Source organism: Panthera uncia (assembly GCF_023721935.1).
Source record: "Panthera uncia isolate 11264 chromosome A1 unlocalized genomic scaffold, Puncia_PCG_1.0 HiC_scaffold_17, whole genome shotgun sequence".
NCBI classification, from domain to species: domain Eukaryota; kingdom Metazoa; phylum Chordata; class Mammalia; order Carnivora; family Felidae; genus Panthera; species Panthera uncia.
In genome coordinates this window covers 43,232,035-43,253,897 of record NW_026057577.1, presented here as the reverse complement: position 1 = coordinate 43,253,897, position 21,863 = coordinate 43,232,035, and the positions used below count along the sequence as shown (strand labels likewise).

Below are 21,863 nucleotides of genomic sequence, written 5' to 3'. Positions count from 1 at the left end.
TTCCCAATGACCCTATTTCTATGATATTTTTGTCCCATTTTCTCATATTTGAAATTCAAGACAGTTGTTTATTCATTCACCCATCATAAAAATACTTATTGAGCAAATATAGTGTATTCAAAGCTGCCAATCTGCAAATAGTGGGAGGGTTGACATTTTAGACCAGTAAAATAAAATATGGTCAGCATCATCCTTGAGGCATTCACAGAATTGTGGGAGCAGAGAGAAGGGAAGGACCTTCTGACAGTTAGGGAAAGCCAGGCTAATGGAGGTAATATTTGCATAATGTTAGACATAGAAAAATCATGGCTCCATTAAAAAATAATAATCTGGTTGATGTGAATAGTGAAATGTGGCAGGAGAGAAAGAAGATGTGAATACAGTCTATGGGACCTGAGAGTTTTTAGGTGAGATTCAACACACTTATATTCTTTTTATTGCTTCTGATTACTCTATTGTTAAGTGATTATATAGGGTGAAGTGACCACAGGGAAGTAGATCATGCTGAAATTCGTAGAAACAAAGTAGGTTAAGTATGATGCAGGCTCAGTCAAGAAAGTGGAGGTGGGATGACGAAGTTGGTTCAGAGGCAGGAGGATTACAAAATAGCACGCGTGCGTGCATGCATGTGTGTGTGTTGGGGGACAGCCAGTGGATAGAGAGTCAAAAAGAATGCTGAAGTTTTCATCCTGAACAAGTAAATGAGTGATGATGTTGACATAAGGAACACAGGATGGAGAGTAGACAATGTAATGGCAAATAATGGAAGATGAATTTGGCTCTTACATTGTGAGGATAAAACTCTAAGGGAAACAAGACTATAGTGAAAGGACAAGGACAGAGAGCAGAAACAACTCTCCGGAGGATGAGGAGAAGAAATGAGAAGAACCAGTTACTTTCTGTAATTGCTAGGTTTGTGTTGACAGCCGAGTGAGGATAACAGAATTAGAAGCCCAGTGGGTTGAGGAGTGAACTGAAAGCCGAGGTATCAACAAATGTAGGCATCTCCTTCAAAGTCCATAAATTAAAGCGGGAGGGAGGAGTAAAACTGCTTTAGGGAGAATTAGGTTCAAGGAAAATTTCTTGGAATTCAGGACAGGTGAAATGCGAGAAAGAGGAAGCATTAAATATGGAGCTGTACCCACTGACAAAAATACAATCAGGAGCTCAAGTAAAGGGATTAACTTTGGCAAAGTGGTAGAGAAAAGTGATGTAATCTATTGTCTAAAATTTTAATAAATTGATTTTTGAATACAAGTGCACAGATTGTTTCTCTTATACCCTCTAGTGTATTCTGGTAATGATTAAATATTCCATCCATTTTATGAAAAGCCTATATTTTATATTTACATTGTGTTTTTCTTTCTAAAGCAAACTATAAGGATGACCTAATTTTTCCCTGTACCTATGCAAGACATTTTTTTTTAATCTGATTGGGTTTATGTAAGATTGACAAATTTAATCAGGCCTTGATGCAACTCTATAAATTTTTGAAAAGTAACGTCTTGACACGTTCAGCTTTTTTTCATTCCCCCTGGATATTTACATTGGAGCAATAAGGTGGCAGACTGCTGGAAAGCATACTTTCCACTAGGGAGATCAAGTTTCTCAGAGAAGCAAGGTGAATAGAATAAATAATCACCGGGGCAGCTGGGTGGCTCAATTGGTTAAGCTTCCAACTTGGGCTCGTGTCATGATTTCCAGTCCGCATGAGTTCAAGCCCTTATGTCGGGCTCTGTGCTGACAGCTCAGAGCCTGGAGCCTGTTTCAGATTCTGTGTCTCCCTCTCTCTCTACCCCTTCCCTGCTCGCACTCTGTTCCTCTCTCTCTTTCAAAATAAATAAACATTAAAAATTTTTTTAGTTTAAAATACAGAATAAATAATCACCATTTTAGTCATTAATCTGACAGTACCTATATCTTCTACACGTAAAGGATTATGCCTTCTCTTCACTTGACTCCACAAGTAGCCATATGTAAGCCTCCATTTTCTTATCTTACCTAGTTCATGATAATACTGAGAATATTATTCAGTGTCTATAATTCAACTGTACTTTATAGGGAATGATACCATCACATATTTTAATCACTTTTGATGATTTTATATTTATCGTTCTAGTTAAGCATATCCATTGAGAAAACCCCTTAGAAACTTCAAATTCAAACAGTACCATTGAAGGTCTGTAATTACCTATGTGAATGAAATGTTTGGGAAAACCTTTAAATGCTCTTTAAATTGAAATATAATTGTTTAATTTATTGAGAAAGTGAGAAGAAAAATCATTACTTCCTAATAGACAGGACATCATCATCTTATCTTCTATAAATAGATCCTAGTGAAACCCTGGAGACAATAGGGAGAAATTAAGACTAATAATGGTCATAATGGTGATCATAGCACATGTTGCCTGTGTATGTCACCCTTTACTTTTGTAAATATTTTCACGTCTGCAACCTCATTTGATGCTTTTAATAGCCCTATGGATAGGAACATCATTACACCAGTTTATAAATGAGGGATCCAAGGTCCTCAGAGCTTAAACTTTTTTAAAGCTACAACAAAAATTTTAATGATCTCTAGAACATTTTTTTGAAAATGCCGTTATAAACAAAGTGCTGTGAACTATTGTAGCAGAATCTGCTGAGAAACAGAAGTCACTGTTAACCAAATTCCTTTGACCCAATGGATTATTTGGCATTATGAAAATTTGTTTTTTAATTATATTTTAAGAATAAAATTAAGTAAAAGCTCAAATAAGTCAAAAGAAGTAATTAAGAAAATATGTGACTGACTCTTGGAAAATACATACTATTCTATAGGACAAGGCTAAATTTAGCATCTAAAAAATAAGCTTATATAAGGCAAAAGTGAAGTTTCTGGCAGCTTCTGCTCAGAAGGCTACCACATAGTTTGGTCAATGTGTCCCCATTAGCAAGAATAATAAGAAAGAGTAAAATTTTAAAGTACCAGCATAAGTACAGTAGAGAAATAAATACATGAAAAGTAAATTTAAACTACCATTAATCATAAAAGGTATTTTATAAAAATAGAAAAAACTACATAACAGAAGATTGCTGTCATGAAGAAACAAGCAGAAAATTACAGAATAAATGAATAATTACATAAAACGTATGCAGTTTTTTCCCTCTTAAAGTTCTCCAAAATGCATTTAACCTTGTTTTTTCTTCTGAATTACAGTGATTTCTCTTGTTGCACTTCCTCCAGTCATATAATGTTGTTTATATTTGCAAATACACGGATATCCCAGGAAATTTAACAGGAGAATTATCAGTGTCAAGACAAATAGAATTTAGTAACAAAGCTATGAGTTTATTGAATACACGGTGCCTGTCAAACCACTTCACTTGAAAAGTTTTTCAGTTCACCTCTTGCCCCGATCTTCTGCCATATAAACATCAACATACAGAACCAGAGGCAATCCAAGTAGCTCTTTATCCGTACTTACATACTTACAGCTACAGAATATGGGGGAAAGGTGCAGAAGAGGGAAGGAGAAGGAGGTGAGTAGACTCAATATACCACGGAAAATGGGGGCACACTTGGCAGTCTAGGTCCTTAGTCCCCATCATCCCATAAAAGTATAGGGCCACATTGATCATGTCTTTGGAGTGCCGCAGCACTCTGGACATCCAGCACTTCTGGAGATTCTCCCAGTGAATTGACATGATCTCTCACCCCTTGTCTCAAATTGCTACCCCCTCAGCACCTCTTGAGCCTTTAGTAGTTAGCAACTGCCTCACCAACTCTTGAGCCTCGATTGTGAATTTTCAGTCCTAGCCATTCTTGGCCCCTTCTTGAGTAGAAGGATGCTGTTGCCTCTAGTCCTGAGTTTGAAAAAGGAAAGGATGATTGTTTACATATCTATCCATTTCTCCTGCTACAGGTTACATTATTCTTCCTTGGTCTTACTAGGGTATCTCTAACAAGAAAAAGAAAAAGATACGTTGCATTACAAAAGTTTTAGTCCTCACTGGATCTATGTGAAAAGTTAGTAGCATCACCTAGCTAGATTTTAGATTTTATTATACCAGTGAGTCCATCTCCTTTCTAACCTTCATTTACCCTTTGAGAGTCCTCTGGAATTAAACACAGAAAGGTATAATGGCCACATAATTCCTGCCCTAATTCCTGAGTTTTCTTGACTGAGGTGTCCTCACCCTTTGTCTATGGTATGAGAGTAAGGAGACCAGGGCCATGTTTTCATTGCCAAAACATGGGCTGCGTGCAGTACCCTGGGGCACTGCAGAGAACTCACATTGCTGCCTGGGGTATTTTAAGGGAAACATTGTAACATCTGTCAGTCACCTGGGAAACCAATAGCTAGACTTAGTTCCCAGTTTCAACTTTAGGTCATTATTTTTTCTTTCCGTGATAACTTACCTTTGCAAAACTGAATTTTTGATGATTGCTGTGATCAAAAGCAAGTACTGCACAAAAGTTAATGTGGAACAGAAAATGAGGGAGGCATCATCCAATCTTATTCCAAAGTGAGAAGTTGTGGGGTCCTCAATAGGTGCTAAACTGCCGTGACAAAACCTTATTCAATAGTTTGGACCTAAATACTTAATATTTGTAACTATTCATTATTTCTTTTGGCCAGTGATTGCCATAAACAATTACTGAGAACTAAGAGTGTCGTGAACTGAGAAAGTCTGAGAACCTCTGTGTTAGAGTGATTGTACATGTCCTTAGGATTGGAGTTAAATCAAATCTCTGTGTGAAGAGAGATTTGGTTAAGAGAAAGAAAAAAATGACTCTACAGATTTGAAGCCATGAACTTCTTGGGCTCTAGAGTAGAGAATTTGTTCCATTTCTAGTTATGTTAGGACCCCAGGTAGACAAAAACCTTTGATTATTGTCAAAAGCAATGCTATTTTGATAATGAGCCAGACAAACCATGCTTTTTCTTCCATTCCCTGTGGGTTGGCCACTATTACTATTATCATTGTAGAATATTGATGCAGACACTAACACTGGCCATTAAATACCAAGAAGCCTGTTGGCAGACTCTTCTTAGGTCGTAGAATACCTTCTTTTGCTACATTTTTTTTCTTCTCTATTTTTTTTTATAATTCCACTTCTTTGTCTAGTCACTGAGGTCATTTTACATCTGCCTCAAGAGACCAAAACAACAACAAGAAAAAAAAAAACTACACCAAAAATAAGAATTCCATGAATGGTAAAAACAATATTTGTAAAGTAGTTAAACGTACTTCTTCAGTCTTTGAATTAAGGAATTAAAAATACCAGCAAAGTACACATTTTATTTCTTTCTAATCTCATACTTTTAAAAAATTATAAAAAGGAACTTCTAATGTTCTGACATTTTAAGTGATCATGTCTATTGATGCCATAGAGTAAAAATAAAGAGTTGATTTTAATGCATTACTCCAGCAAGATGGTGTGAGCATGTTTAGGTAACAAATTATTAAGTTATTTGTTCAAATAGGCTTTGATTATCAGTGCCAAAATAATAGATATATCTTGAGGTCTTAGGGGAAATAGGAAAATAAGTATTAGTTTTGACAGGTCCTTAAAGCAGGGGGAAAATAGAAATAGAGAATGACCAAACATTAAAAACTCATTATTTCTGTGATTAGATTCCTGCAATCTATTACATCTTCAGGGGAATTTGCCCTTATATTTAGTGTGCCATTTTCCTTTCTGAATTTTCTTCATATCCTGTACATTCCTCAGTTGTTTGGACTCTAGTTTGAACTGTGTGGCAGGGGGGACACAGGGAAGAAACATAAAGATAGTCACTCAAGTGTTCTTCAGCTCCAATACCTAGGAGAAAAAGGGTCTATGAGAATGAGCTGTTTAAACTTGTAAACGTTTGATGATACAGCTATACTCTTACCTTAGACTTATTATTTAGCAAAGGGTAACATTTACTTTAAAAAAAATGAGAAGAAAAGGTGCTTAAAATAAAAGTGATCACCCCACAATTCTGTGAGTCATCAGACTCCTGCTGGAGAGTAAACTTGAATCAACCTCAGTCATGGAGGAGCCAGCTTATTTTTCAGTGTGTACAAAGAACATAATCTCTCAGAGCAATTTGTGAGTAAAATAAACTAAAATTAGGAAATTTTTAAAACCATGTTCAATAAGAAAAATGAGCACAGTAGCCTGTCCAGCGCTGTCAGTGCTGAGTGGCTCCAGGTGAGTGACTTGGGTGGAAATTATTGGCTCCTGTCTCTTGATTGGTCAGGGGCAGGTGGCCATTACAAAAGAGGTTCTATCTAGTTCTGTCAGTTGTGGACACCGGGCCTGCGGGATCTCATTGGTTTCCTTTCCCCCATGTTCATTCCTCTGTGTATTAAGGAGGACTAAAATAAAAACCATGCTCCAGTGTATTCGAAAATGAAATTTTCTGAATTTTAAATTTTGGTGATGGGTGGTAGGAATGGGCAGTTGGTGACAGGCTGGGAGAAAGAAGACAGTCCATTCCTGACGGAAGTGCCACGTCCGTGTCTTCTACCATTTTCCAAATAAAGGACTGTGTTAATTGCCTGCATTTTTAGTTCAGAGTGAAATGTTTTTCCTCATTCAGCAAATATTGACAGTGGCTATTCCATGCCAGGGTATTGTTTGAAGATACCATAGGCCCACGGAAACAAGAGAAAAATTTTGTTTGGATCGTGCATTCCTGTCACTTATATTTTCTTAATTCTAGGTAGAAAAGGAGACTTTCCCAGTCAATATTAAGATTCCTATATATCCCTGTTTCACTTACATATCAGTCACTTTAAATATTTATTTTGCTTACCAGTCTTAGATCCTTAGTGAATTATTCTCCATGTCTTCTGTACTGTTATCTGAGCCATATAAAGTAATCATAGTGCTAGAACATTTATGGGATGTGTTTCTTGAGATAAGATGTACTAGGGAGTATGAGTAACTCATACCCACTAAATCCCTGCAATATGAAGCATTTAAAGGTATAGTATTACAAAAGTGAACAAAGGAAGCCTTTAACGAGACCCATGGTTTTTCTTCAGATTCCACCTGCCTAGTGTAATTTCTCTCTGGTTTTGTGTCAGGTTTCCATTAACTATCTTGAGATTTCAGGGGTTTTCTTAACCCTGGACAAAGAAAAGTGTGTTGTCATTAATGACTGGACAATTTATGTCTAGACATATGTAAGCTTTCAGTTTCTGTAACTTCTCACTGGAAGTGACAGGTTAAAAGCAGGAGGAGAGGGGCGCCTGGGTGGCTCAGTCAGTTGAGTGTCTGACTTCGGCTCAGGTCATGATCTCGCGGTCCGTGAGTTCAAGCCCCGCGTCGGGCTCTGTGCTGACAGCTCAGAGCCTGGAGCCTGTTTCAGATTCTGTGTCTCCCTCTCTCTCTGACCCTCCCCTGTTCATGCTCTGTTTCTCTCTGTCCCAAAAATAAATAAACGTTAAAAACAAAATTTAAAGCAGGAGGAGAGAATAGCTGCTTGCCTCTCTGAAAATGTGGGAGGCTGCACTGTGACAGAGAATCATTTAAGCAGTTCAGTGGACAACATTGTCTCCTAGTAAATGGTTATGAATGGTCCCCAAACCAAGACCTTTCAGTTCATTGTTTCACTCCCAAGGAGAACAAGGCTATATGCAGATCTCATGTTTCCTTGTCTCAATGTCCAATCCTGGTTTTGCATCTTTGAAAACTTCAAACTGAATTTGTTCTGTGCACCAGGGCCAGCTTGTTTGTTTGGCTTGTTATTTTTTGTTTCTCTGTTTGATTGCTTTTTTTTGGGGGGGGGGGGGAATTGGAGGGGGTTGCTAGAAAATTCAGAAAACAAGCATTATGATTTATGTGCTCTCTAAAGATCCCTATGGCAATTTTTTAAGTGCATTGGAATAAAACTTTCATCTAATCATTATTTTCAATTATGAATACATTCCTACAGAAACTAAAAAGAAGGTAGTTGATAAAAAGAAATATTTTACATTAAATCATAGTTAGTTGCACATGTTGTCTTTTCATAGGTATTCTTTATGTTCAGTCCATTGAGTTTCTATTCATTTATTCCACGTACTGTAGAGATGAGGTAAAATTTCTAACACATGTTTCACTATTTTTTGGTTTCACTTGTTTGCTTTGCATTTGTTTATAGGTAGCCCGTTTTATACTATTTATCTAGGGAGGAGACTTGATGTTTCCCAGACAGACAACTTGTCTAGAATCCAGTTCTCCAAACACAGGAGCACTTTGCAAATGCTCAAAGATTCGTGAACAGACCTTGCAGTCATCAGTTTAAGTTTGGTATATTCACAAGGTCTACCATGTTTCCTCCTTTGTGGCTAAGCTTCAGTAGACTCTGAGGAGTGAAGCACATACCTTTAGTTTTTGACAAGTATTTGATACATGCTTAGAAGTATACAGATAGGAATATGTTCTTAAAAATGTCCTGGCGTCTGAGACACCTGGGTGGCTCAGTGGGTTAAGCATCTGACTCTTAATTTCAGCTCACGTCATGATCTCACAGTTCCTGAGATTGAGCCCCGCATAGTGCTCTGTGCTGACAGCACGGAGCCTGCTTGGGATCCTTTCTCTGCCTCTGTCTCTCTTAAAATAAATAAGCATTTAAAAAATTGCTTGGCATCTGGATAGTCCTTATAATTGATAGAGAATTCTCCCATAAAATTTAATGCTTAATCCTCAAAACAATCATATTAAGAAAACTAGGAAAAATATCATTAGCTCAGTTTTAGAAATCACAAATTTCTGCTTAGAAATATTTTGCATGTGGTTGAGCACATATGCATATGCATGAACACACACACACACACACACCATGAATTACAGTCCAGGTATCTTTTTTTTTTTTTAATTTTTTTTTAACGTTTATTTATTTTTGAGACAGAGAGAGACAGAGAGAGACAGAGCATGAATGGGGGAGGGTCACAGAGAGAGGGAGACACAGAATCTGAAACAGGCTCCAGGCTCTGAGCTGTCAGCACAGAGCCCGACGCGGGGCTCAAACTCACGGACCGCGAGATCATGACCTGAGCTGAAGTCGGACGCTTAACCGACCGAGCCACCCAGGCGCCCCTACAGTCCAGGTATCTTGACCCTGAATATGATAATTTTGATCAACAGCTTTTGCTAGACCATTCCTTTGGTATTTGCTGGCAGGACAGCAGCCTCTAGATGAGACTATAATAAATAAGTAAAACAATTAAACTAAAATCTTTATTTCTCTTTAAGGGATGGAGAATCTTTTTTTTCCCCCTCAAATTAGTTAATATACAGTCTAGTCTTGGCTTCAGGAATAGACTGCCATGATTCATCATTTACATATAACACAAGTGCTCATCCCAACAAGTGCCCTCCTTAATGCCCCTCACCCATTTAACCCACCCCCTCAACCCCCAGTTTGTTCTCTGTATTTAAGAGTCTTTTATGGTTTGCTTTAAGGGATGGAGAATCCTGATGGGCATTTGGGAAAATTTTTTTGGCTGAGGGTCTTTGCCATTTGCCAATCAGGAATTTTTGTTATTTCAATGTATCAATGTTCTTTTGCCTCCAAGCTGAGAGTAGATTTTTATTATTATTCAGTTATATTAAAGATTGTCTTCCCTCAGAAGACTTGCAACTGAAGTTTTCTACAGATTGCTCAAGAACTGCAGTGGTTAACATGATAATCATCAGCTATTATGATCTTCTCATATTTTAAATTAATTAAAATTAAATAAAACGTAAACTTCAGCTTCTTGATTGCACTAGTCACATTTCAAGTCCTAAGTAGCCACATGTGGCTAGTAGATCCTGTATTGGATAACATGGATAGAGAATATTTAATAGTTCTGTCATTGCAGAAATTTCTGTTGGACCGTGCTATTTCAGAATCTGGAATATGTACTATTATGTGACTGCACAATAGTCTGAATCCACTCAAGCGTGCAGAAGGCAGCATGGTGTGGTAGAAACTAAACAGCATTTTAAAGCCTGAGTTTAAGTCCAGCTACACTACACATTTCTATGTCTTGGGATTCCGTGACACAGTAAGATTTCAAAAACTACCTGGGAGGCTGACCCCCAGGTCAGCAACCACATGCTTTGCCATTTTGCCATGTAAAGGACATTAACAAGAAAATCTTTATCAATATACACAATCATTTTATTTTTAAAAGGCATTTTCATTTCAGTAAAAAAGGACATGACCTTGGAATGAAGGAGAGTTTTCAAAAGGAATGTGTTTGCCTTGTTCGAAACCCTACCCCATGGTCCATGTTTGCTCTCACTTTGACAAGGACCAATGAACATTCTGTTGGGCAAGGACTAGCTCTCGCCGTGGCGTTTGGAAACCACTGAAGTCTGCTGCTTGCCAAGGGCATGACCGCCACTGAGTTACTTAAGTTTCCCTGAGCCTACATCCTTATCTTAGAATGGGAATATGGGCATCCGATTAATGCACAGTCGTCAGAATTAAATACTGTGTGCCAACAGATCATAGTGTCTGGCACATAGTAGGGATGCATAAGACGGTACTGCTTCTTATTCTTACTCTTACTCTTCTCTATGTGATCACACTGTTCTTTATAATACACCGAATCTTTTTATCCCATGAAGATCTTTAAGAAGTGTTGCATTAGCTCCCCATAAATCTTTCTTCCTAACCCATCCTGGAGAAAAACCAAGAGGGCAGGGCCACTGACGTTAAGAATGAGACTGTCAGATAAGATACATTTCTGTGAAAGAGGAACCTATTCCTAGAACACAAAGTGAGGGCACTTGTGAAAGCTTGCTGAGTCCTCAGCCCTCTCCTTCACTCCTCACCCTGCACAAAAGTCCCTACTCAAAGCTATGATGGTAATTTGTGACATCAGCACTCTTGGAAGAATCCCTCCATTGTAGTGGCTTTTATTAAACAAAATAACTAATGTGCTTAGTGACTATAGCTATATACACTTTGTAACTTATTAAAATTGGAAAGTGTTTGATGTATAATTATAAAAAATTTATAAAATTTAGAGATTTTAGATTATCTTTTGTGCCATAGTGTAACTAACAAATTTGAGTTGATTTACTGGCATCATGTACCTTCTCTGATGATGCCCAGAGTTTTGTTTTATGACAAATAAAGAGATTACACTTCAAACTAGAGAAGTTTTGCTTCTGTTGCATTAACTCCACTTCCATTTGCTTTATCATCAGGACATGTGATAACAGCAAGCCTGGGTCAAAAACTGAGAAGTTTTCTTTTAAGAATTAGGGGAGTCAAATATCAGTCTCGTTTGTAATTCTTAAAATGTGAATAAGACGTGAGCAAATGATCTAAATTTCAGTAGACTAAGTGACTTCTAAGGTCATATCCATTTCTAATTTTTTTTTACATTTATTTATTTTTGAGAAACAGAGTGAGACAAAGCGTGAGCGGGGGAGGGGCAAAGAGAGAAGGAGAAACAGAATCTGAAGCAGGCTCCAGGCTCTGAGCAAGAGGTCAGCACAGAGCCTGATGCGGGGCTCGAACCCACAAACTGTGAGATCATGACCTGAGTCAAAGTCGGACGCTCAACCGACTGAGCCACCCAGGCACCCAGGTCATATCCATTTCTAAAGTTATATATTCAAGAATTTTTTTAATTTCAAGAATTTACTTTTTAGAGCAGTTTTAGTTTCATAGCAACATTAGGAGGAAGATACAGAAATTCCCCATATATGTCCTGCCCCACCCCAAACCGCAGGCTCTGTTATTATGTTTTAATCATATGAAATGAAACATTCCATAAAATATACTGTTTGCAGAGCAGATGTTTTTTAAAGAGTTTCTTTCTATTGCGTTGTACAGGCAAAATAATAAATTCTATTTATACTAATGAGACTGGTGATGGGTTTTCTCGCCCAGTACTTTTTTCCCTGTTATTTGAAATACAGAAGGCAGAAGACCAACATACTTATGTAAAAGGAAAGAGAGCCTATAAAATTTCCCTAAGGATCACACACACATACACACACACACACACACACACACACACATTTACATATATTTACATATAACTGTATATGCACATAAATGCCATCTTAAGAGGACTTTGTTACATACAGCATGCATACAGTCTTGCTACAATCTGAATATGGACATATGATATTCATCTATCAGCCAGAACCTGTTTAGAAACCAAAAATTATTTTACTTCGTTGTATTTATTATTTCAGGGTGGAAGGACCTGCAAATCAGTAGGTGGGCAAAGCTTGTTTTGTAAGTCATTGATACTAATGGTTTCCATAAATGGAAAATGCACTAGAGGTTGGGCATTGTTTTGAATGTGCTTCGGGCATTGATAAATATATTACAGACACAAATTTGCAGTATTTACTTGCAGACCCACCAAAGTCGTATTGCCCAAATTTGAATCCTGGCCTTATCACTCCATAGGCATGCATTTTTTGTCCTTCTTAGGCTTCCCTTTCCTCATCTACAAAAAGACTTTAATAAGAGACACTCAATGTAAAGTGCTTTACACAGTGCCTGGCACACAGTAGTCATTCAATGAATGTTAGTGGTCATTACTGTTTTATAATAAGTATAATTCTTTGTGATTATTACCATTATTATTTATAATTTTGTTAGATCTTTGTACTCTTATTTTTTAATAATTATATTGAAAGCTCCATTTAAGAAAAAATAGTAACATATTATAAGGGCCATCAGTGCTGAAACCAATAAGACATTGAGTTATTCTGTGGGGCATCAGGGTAAAGGTCTTCAGAACAAGTTATTACTCAAGTATATGAGGAAATTACAATTCAAGGGCAAAGAAAGGATTAAAAGTATATAAGATAGGCTGTTTCCTCAATAAACTTAAGAACTTGAATCGCCTCATTCACCTGTTTTTATATTAGCTTATTTTTCTGTTAAAATTGAGGAAAGAGCTGTAAGTTTGTTTTTCCTTTTTGTGCTGGTATGGGATATAAACACCAAGGTGCTCTTCAAATGGGGTAAACATTCCAACTTGATGACTGGTAACTATAGTTCACATTAGCAAAAAAACATCAAAGCTAGATATGCAAATACCCACAAACGTGGCTTGGAGTTTGATAGTGAAAAAAGAAATTGGAACATACTACCTTATACAATATTGAACAGCTTTAATTTTGCTCCTATATTAATTTACATTATTTTGGATTTTCAGTAAAATGTTAGACCTTCTTGCCCAAATACACGTTTTGGTAGTTGTGACTTTTGACCGAAGGACCAAACTTTTGTGGTAATGGATTATATGAATTCTACACGGCAGTAGCTTCAGGGAGGAAAATCACATTCAGGTCTGCCAGAGGTTGGCTTTGTTATATAGGAACATCATTCCCTGGGGTTCATAAATGTAGGTACTACTTATTATTTTATTTTACTTTTTTACTTAGAGTGTAGCCAGTTCTAAATTAAAAGGCTGAGCACTTTAGAGGACCAGTGTCATCAAGTGAATCTGATACAAATGAAGTACATTTTTTCATTTGTTGTTTGTCTCTTTCTTTTAGCAATATAATGCCTACTAGGAGTTTATCAAAATCATAATGCCTTCTTCATAAGTAATTCTGGAGGGTTCCTTACATTCTTAAATGTGACATTTATAGTTTCTCAAAGCCAACATTATTTTTTTGGAAAAATAGATCACCTTTTAAAAATTGTATCTACGGGGCGCCTGGGTGGCTCAGTCGGTTAAACTTCGGCTTCGGCTCAGGTCACGATCTCGTGGTCCGTGAGTTCGAGCCCCGCTTTGGGCTCTGGGCTGATGGCTCAGAGCCTGGAGCCTGCTTCCGATTCTGTGTCTCCCTCTCTCTCTGCCCCTCCCCCATTCATGCTCTGTCTCTCTCTGTCTCAAAAATAAATAAACGTTAAGAAATAAAAATAAAAATGGTATCTATGGAAAAATAGAATTTAGTTTCTCAAAATGTACTTAGTAGCCAAATTTTCCATCATACATTTATTGTCTGAAACCATAGTTTTGTGATTTTAATTAAAATGGTTACAACATAAAATATTCAACATCTCCATGAATTTTTTTCTCAATGAACCCAATTCTTCATGTAATATTTTAACACTTAGCTTTATCTTATGAGTGCTTGATCAGAAATAAGCACACTATCTTTAGTGAAGTTGTTTTTTTTTAATGTTTATATATTTTTGAGAGAGAGAGACTGAGAGAGAGAGAGAGAGAGAGAGAGAGAGCATCAGTGGAGGAGGTGCAGAGAGAGAAGGAGACAGAGCATCCAAAGTGGGCTCTGTGCTGACAGCAGAGAGCCTGATGTGGGGCTGGAACCCACCCATGATCTATGAGATCATGACCTGAGCCGAAGTCAGACACTTAACAAACTGAGCCACCCAGGCACCCCTTTACTAAGTTGTTTTTAAAGAAATGAAAAACTAAAATGAATTTGAGTATTTGTACAATTATTTAAAATCATTTTAATTTTAAAATAGAATTGCATTTATATTTAATATATTTGGATTGGTGTCTACTTGAAAAATTTAGAGATTACTAAAAATAGACAAGAAATATTAAAAATGTTTTAAAAGTATAAAGGCATGTACAATTTTTCATGATTCAATATATTTAATGTTAAAAGCAAGATATAAAATGAAATATACAACATGACTCTGTGTAAGAAATCCTGTATTCCATAAAAATCATATATAATATACATGTGCTTACATAATCCAGAAGGAAACTGTCATTGCCACAGTTACTGTTGAGTAGTTCTGCAAGTTTTTTCTGTATTTTCCAAGTTTCCTACAGTTTATACATGATTTACATTCACATTGTATGTATCAGTTTTTTAAAAGCTGAGGGAGATGGTGTTTTTTTTTAAGTTTTTATTTATTAATTTTGAGAGAGAAAGAGTGAGCAGGGGAGGGGCAGAGAGAGAGGGAGAGAGAATTCCCAAGCAGGCTCCACACCGTGAGCACAGAGCCTGATGAGAGGCTGGAGTAGATTGTGTTGTCTGTTTGTTTGTTTGTGTATTGTGTATGTCTGTACTTGTGTGAACATGGGAGCAGCATGGTGAGTAGATGTGTTCCTCCTGTGGCTCATTCTTGGGTGTTGTCAGATACCCTAGGTGCCCAGAAACATGTTTATGTACATATTAGAAATGGGAGCATACTTGTTTCTCTCTAATTCCAAAACAAGTGGATTAAGGGTGAATTGAAGACGGATGATAGTTTTGAGCCAAAGGGAAAAAAGACACCAGGATTTCAAAAGACCAGTTATCTGTATGTTTATTAATTCACTAGTCCTCCTGACAAACCCCAGAGGAGAATTTCTTTCTAGTTTTATAACAACAGAGAGTGAAGCACAGAAGATACAGAAGTTGGCCCCAGATTAGATTCAGAAAGTAAGCCTCAGCCCATGGCTTGTGTTAGAGCGTTATTTCATATAACCATTTGTGCTGAAGTTTGCAATGTATAACAATCAGATGCAGTGGGTACTTTGTGGCCATTAATGCTTTTGGTATCATAGGATTAGGGATCTTTGCTTAATAAAGTAACACTTTCTTCTCATTGACTTTATCTGCCTTTCCTTCTGGTTTAGTAATAATAAAGTATGGAAAGGTTGCTGCCCTAGTGTGCATCAGCATGATTTTGAAATGAGCTAGTTTACAAAATTATATTCTCAGGTGCTGCTGTTGGTTGAATTCATTTTGTTAGATGACACACATTTTTCCCCCATATTTAAGTTCTTAAATAGTTTCCCGATCCCGTTGAAGTCTCTGTAAAAGGGTTTGCTTTTGGGTTTCACTTCCTCAGGTTTTTTTTGCTAATGTTTGTGGCTTCTTACTACAGAAAGAATGAGGGTAGAAAATAAAGTAGGAAGTGATACAGAAGTAGGGGAAGGATGGCCAAAGGCACAGGGAGTAGTTCTTAACTCTTACTGTCATTCCTCTTTGAAAAAACAGAAAATTCGACAGTGCCCATTGAGCCTTGTATCTCCCGGCCCGTGGGACCCAGTCATGTCTCTCTGGAGGGCACAGCCAGCCCTCCCTGCCTAGAGTAGGTGACTCTGTTTCAGCCCATAAGAGCCCCAGCAGGAGACTGAGCACTTCTTTCTACATCATGAGACCAGAGGTGCATGGTGTGGAATGCTGTGACTATTACCTAGGCCCCAATCTCATTGCCCACATACATACATACATACATACATACATATTTACATACAAAGTCAAAAATGGAGCTTTATTTCTGATCCCACCACCCATTCCCTGTCACTCTCTTCCCACCTCTCCCTATAAATATACCAATCCCCCCAAAAAGCTATTTTTTCTTCCCCGAAAGCATTCCCTTTCCTTTTTTATTAAAGTTTGTTGTTGTTATGTTTGATTTTATTTAAATGAGAGAGCACTGTTACATAATCTTCTTCAGAAGAATAATATCACCAGGAGGTACAATTTCAAGTCTCCAGACAATACTCATTGCAAATTTGAAGCAAGCTTCTCGTCAAATGATAGGGACCCTACAGTCTCTTCCCATTGTAGGGAGTCCCCATGATCTTGTTGTGTGTTATTATAATTCCTTCTAGCTACACTTTAATTAGCTAAGTTTCTTTGTTTACAAAAGTTCCTTGTTTGGAATGCTATTCAAATGCAACATTTCAGAATCATTTTCTATCATAGGCTTTTGTGCGTATGTACAATTATAGGTGATCAAAATTCACAAATACGTTAAGCCAAATTATCAATACTAACAAAATGAATCTTCTTTGGATCATACTTACCAGCTCTGTTCCTTTAATATAATACACACATTATACGATACAACTAAAATGTATGTTTATATAATATTTATTTTCCTCCATTCACAAAATAACATACATTTTACCTGCATCATTGTACTTGTGACAGTAGGTCCGATAAAACATTTCAATACTGAGGTGAGGGCTTAGACAAAGACTTAAAAATTATATATTTGTTATATATTCAAAGATGATTTAAGCATTACATCATTTTGAAAAGAACCGGGATTTGGGATTTGTTCTCTCTGTCCCTCTTCCACTCTCTCTCTCAAACTGAATAAACTTAAAAAAAAAAAAAAGAATAGAAATATTTTTACTGTTACTGAACTGAGACAATCTTGAGATATTTGATAAAAATTTCTGAGCAATTTAAAAGAATGAAGTCTCTCCATCACTAAAATTATAACTGTCTTTCTTTCTGCTTTGACAGGGAAGGGAAGCAAGACTGATAAATCGTATATTCTAAATATATTTTTTACAAAGCTTGGGAATGAAATACAACCAAAGAAAGAATTCGTGTTTTAATAAACATTCACATCCTTTTTAGTTTAGAGTCATCCAATGTAATTCATGTAAAAAACTAGATGACTTATTTCCAGGGCTCAATTTCAGATTGGTGGTATGCGTTGGTCAGGATAACTTAGTTCTTAGAAAATAAAGTTTAAAGTCAGGCAATTATAAAAAATAAAATAGAAGACTGTCTCGGGAAAATATCTAGATTTCATTTTGACTTTAATTTTGACCATCTGATTAATCTACAAAAAAAAAAAAAAAAAAACAGGTGTCCTCCCCCTCCCCAAATGTAATCCCGGAGCGAAGGGTTGTCAAACAGCACGTTTCCTTTAAAGTGTGTACCGACCTTTCCCTGCTTTTTATTTTCCCACACTTTGAATTTCAAGATCCCTGTAATTTGATGATGTCTGTAACAACTGCTCTAATCATTGGTAATGATCCGTGTACTGACGTCATCCATATGCAGCTTGTGCTGAAGCATATTTCATGGGTGTTGTTTTAGGTCATTCAGTCTGTTTCAGAATTGTTCATGACCAAGTGAACAGTTCAGTTGCAGTGTTCTCAGTCAAAGTCATGTCTAGGAAGCTTTCTGTGTCGAGTAATTACATTCACCTTTGGTGAAAGAGCTTCAGCCAGCGAGATCAAGAAATACCCCATGGAGATTGCAGAAGTGCCTCTCACGAGTTACTCACACTAAGAGATACCACGAAAGAACTCTAGGCCCCGGTTCCTCACTTTTCCTCTGAGTAGAATGTTGCACAACTTTCCTTGCCTTTCCCGGTTTCTCCCAGTCACGTCATGCTGACACCTTGCTCCCGCATCCCAGGCTCGGTGTAGCCGAGGTTGCTGCAGCAACAGCACACACGGGGTAACATTCCCCCGTAGCTACAGCAGCGGGACGTGAGTCAGTCGAAAAGTTTCGCCGAGTTTTTATTAGTGTATGATGCAGTCCATTTCATCTACAGTTGCCAGCCTGTCCAAAAGTCACACACCATGATGCGGAAGACTCGATGCTCATCACCTTCAAAGTGTTAGCTGGTCCAGGGGCCTCTCACTGAAGCCACTGCAGTTGCCAGCCCCTTCCACAGCACCCTTACTAATACCTACCATAAGAAGCCACGAGTAAACCTCCAGCCCCGCTGCCGGAACTCAGCTTCTGCTATTGTATGTCCTGTGTACTTAATAAGCAACAGTGACCTTGCTTGATGATCAAGAAGCCCCTTTTCACCAAGGCACCTGGACAATGTTTAACATCCCCGAAGACTTTTTTTCAACCCACTGGCTGGGAAGACCATGTGCTGAAGAATAAGGATGGAATTACTGTAATTCTCAATGGGAAATTATGAACGTGGAGCTTACATTTAATATCGGTTAAAGGTAGTCATAGAGTTATCATAATTTCTAACCCAGGATTTGGTTTGTTTTTCAGACATGGAGATGACTTGATCGTGACTCCATTTGCTCAGGTAAGCCCCGTTTCGTGAACGGGCAGGTTTGCCGCAGATTTGAGAATTTAATTTGGGGGATTAGTTCTGGTTCTTAATGTCACTGTAAATCAAATGCAAGTATAAATAAAAATTCTGTGGTTCATTTAAGTAATTCAAAGGCAATGTTAGAGGATGTGACCTTAACCATATTGGACTGTTTCCTATAAACCCATAGACCCAAAGAATGTCTTTGCTTCAGATTACAAATTACCTAAGTGACATACTTAAATGAGACCATATTTCCTTAACTGATATAAACAGTTGAAGCAGAAATCTATACCATGGATTAAGTTACATTTAGTATATTTAGGTACATGATCAGTGCTTGAAATTTAATATTTCAGTTCAACCTAATGCTTTATTTACTCCTTTTTATGTGTCATTTGTACAGATTTAAATTTATCTTTATTTGCTCCCTTTAGGCTTACAAATCATGAAAATAACCATATGACATAAATACTGGAAGATGATAAAATGATCTAAAGCATTTGGAATATATATTAAATGGTTGAAAAGCAGATATTCTTTGTATAGGTCAGTGCTTTGCTACCTTAGCTGTACATTAGAATCACCTAGAAGCTGTTATCCCAGGCCCCAGGTCATATCCCTAATCAACTGGATCCAAAAATCTGCGGATTGGATCCAAGTACCTGTATTTTTTAAAGGCCCGGTATTTTTCCAGGAAAAGTTGAGAGTCACTGATATAGATAGACCCAGGAAAGAATAGAGTATTATTGATTTAACCAGGGCATGAAACAGGCTTAAAACCAACACTGACTGCTAAAAAGAAATATTGAGTATGAGAATACAAGTGATCCAGATAGATTATAAAAATCATGATAAAGGCTAATCATAATTATAACTAAAACTAGTTCTAGTGCCTTGGGCAACTCATTTAACTTCTCTAAGGCTTCTTTTTTCAACCAGCAAAGGTGAAGGACTTGTGTGATAAAGGTAGACCCCAGTTCAAACCCCCTCTCTTCCTCTTGCTCAGTGAATGGCCTTGGGCAAATCAAGGAACTTTCCCCAGCCTGGGTTACTCCTCTGCTAAATGACAGTTCCAATAGAACCCACTTCGTGAGGTTTTTAAGATATTAAAATAAACTTGTGAAATACTCAGCACAATTTCTAGAAAACAAAATGAATTTTAAGTGTTATCAGTAAGAGCTCTTTCATGCCTAAAATGTTATAATAGTTTTAAAAAAACATAACGCAGGGTGTAGATAATAGAATTATGCATAATTCTTCTACTTTTTCAAATTTCATGAAATTTTATAATTGCTATAACTTAGACCAAAAATTTAGTGAATCCATAAATAACACACCATATAATAGTGATTTTTTTCATTACTGCCAGCAATTAAAAGTAGAATATTACCACCATATCTTTTAGAAGAGTAATGATTTTTTTGCTTAAGGTTTTTCCAGAGATCATAAATTCTTTCTAGTACCCGTATTTCTGCGTTCAAAAAACATTTACACTCTTCATTGTTTTAATCATATTTTGTGATAACAAGATCATATAAATTTAGGGATTTTTAACTGATTACTATTGAATACCCATAATTTTATTTCTAAGAGTGAGAGCGGGGTGAGAAATTAAAATCAGGTAAAATAATATAAGTAACCATCACCAAACATAGAAATAATCATTCCAACTATGGTTTATTCAGCTAATTAACTATTATTGCTTCTGACTAAAGTCTCTGGATATTGTTGTAAGAAAAGTATATCTAAATATATGGTAAAAAATGAGAAAAAATATGTATATGATACTTCAAGTAGTATTTATTAAATAACAAATACTTTTATTTAAAAAATAAATTTTTCTCCAATACATAGATTAATAAATTTGATTTGGTCCTTGCCATCGATGGTCTTAAATTCCCAAGAAATCTATATAATTACACATATTCTATGGTATTCCTATAATATACAAAAAAACCAACAGAATTTTAGTACACTGAGAAATATATACATGTAAAAAATCATTTATTCTATGTTAGCAAACTTTTTAAATAAATATATATACTTAATACTTTTGAAATTAGGATTTGAGTATAAACGAACTCTGCATAGTATATAGGCATATCTGATGCCTGAAAATAATCCTGGAATGTATTTAGAAGAGTTTACATATGATTAGCTCAATGTTTCATAACACCTTATGGAAGGTGGTTGGTCATTGGCCCAGAGGCTGCAGATTTGTTTTGTTTTATTTTGTTTTGTTTTGTTTTGTTTTGTTTTGTTTTGTTTTGTTTTTTAAATGCTTCGTATTTTCACAAATGGCCTTTTACTCAAGTACATGATCTGGAAAGCTATACTAGAATTAAAAAAAAAAAAAAAGCCTGTTAAGTACTGAACAGTTTCACCACTGATGGGGCATCTTTGGGAAAGCAGATAAAAAGGCCCAGTAAGCAACAGTTTGTCTATGACCTTCTCTTAAGCCCTGTTGGATACCTCCTAGAATATTCTGTTGACCTAACCAGTAATACCTTAAATTTTTAGTACGAGATATAATACCATTGAATGCTAAATATTATAGATAATGCTTAAAATGAAAGATATTTAGTCACTTGAAGTGATGTCTGCATTATTTGGCTTAATATGTCATAGTTGTTTTTGCAAATGGACAGGAGACTTGATTTTAGACAAGTCACCCAAGGCAGTGTTCAAACAGACCAAGAATTATCCCCTTCCTCCAGTATGCTTTGGAGTTTAGAATTTCACACTAAATTATTCTGGCTAAAAAGACATTCTCCTTTCAAAATAGAATTTCTTTTGCCATAAAAATTTTAAAAAGAAATATAAGCAAAAGGAAAAAATGGAAATTTCCCATAATTCCAAACCCCCAAATAACTAGTATTGACATTTTACTTTACATCTCCCTAGGTTTATTTTTTTTAGTGTATTTTCCTTTCCATAATCCTTAATAATCAGCCTCACACTGTCCAAAGAGGTCAAAGGTCTCCAAAACCCACCTCATCTGCCTCTACTTGAGAACTCATTGCTTTCTGCCTGAGTCTCCAAAACGTGTTTTATTCCCCAGTCATAGATTTCTGTAAAGCTAAGAGAACAAAATCTTGTTATAAAGCAATTTAGAAAGACATCCAATTTGATGGACAT

The 21,863-nt window shown here is 36.6% G+C and overlaps 1 protein-coding gene across 3 annotated transcripts in view; it reads left to right on the top strand.

Annotated features, from left to right (window-relative positions):
- PDE4D (phosphodiesterase 4D) overlaps window positions 1-21,863 on the top strand; it is a 585,222-nt gene that overhangs the window by 370,946 nt on the left and 192,413 nt on the right. For all 3 annotated transcript variants that reach the window (XM_049648543.1, XM_049648545.1, XM_049648544.1), the window contains exon 3: window positions 18,680-18,716. In XM_049648543.1, coding sequence (XP_049504500.1) covers window positions 18,680-18,716 — 37 coding nt within the window. The remainder of the gene's footprint in view (window positions 1-18,679; window positions 18,717-21,863) is intronic.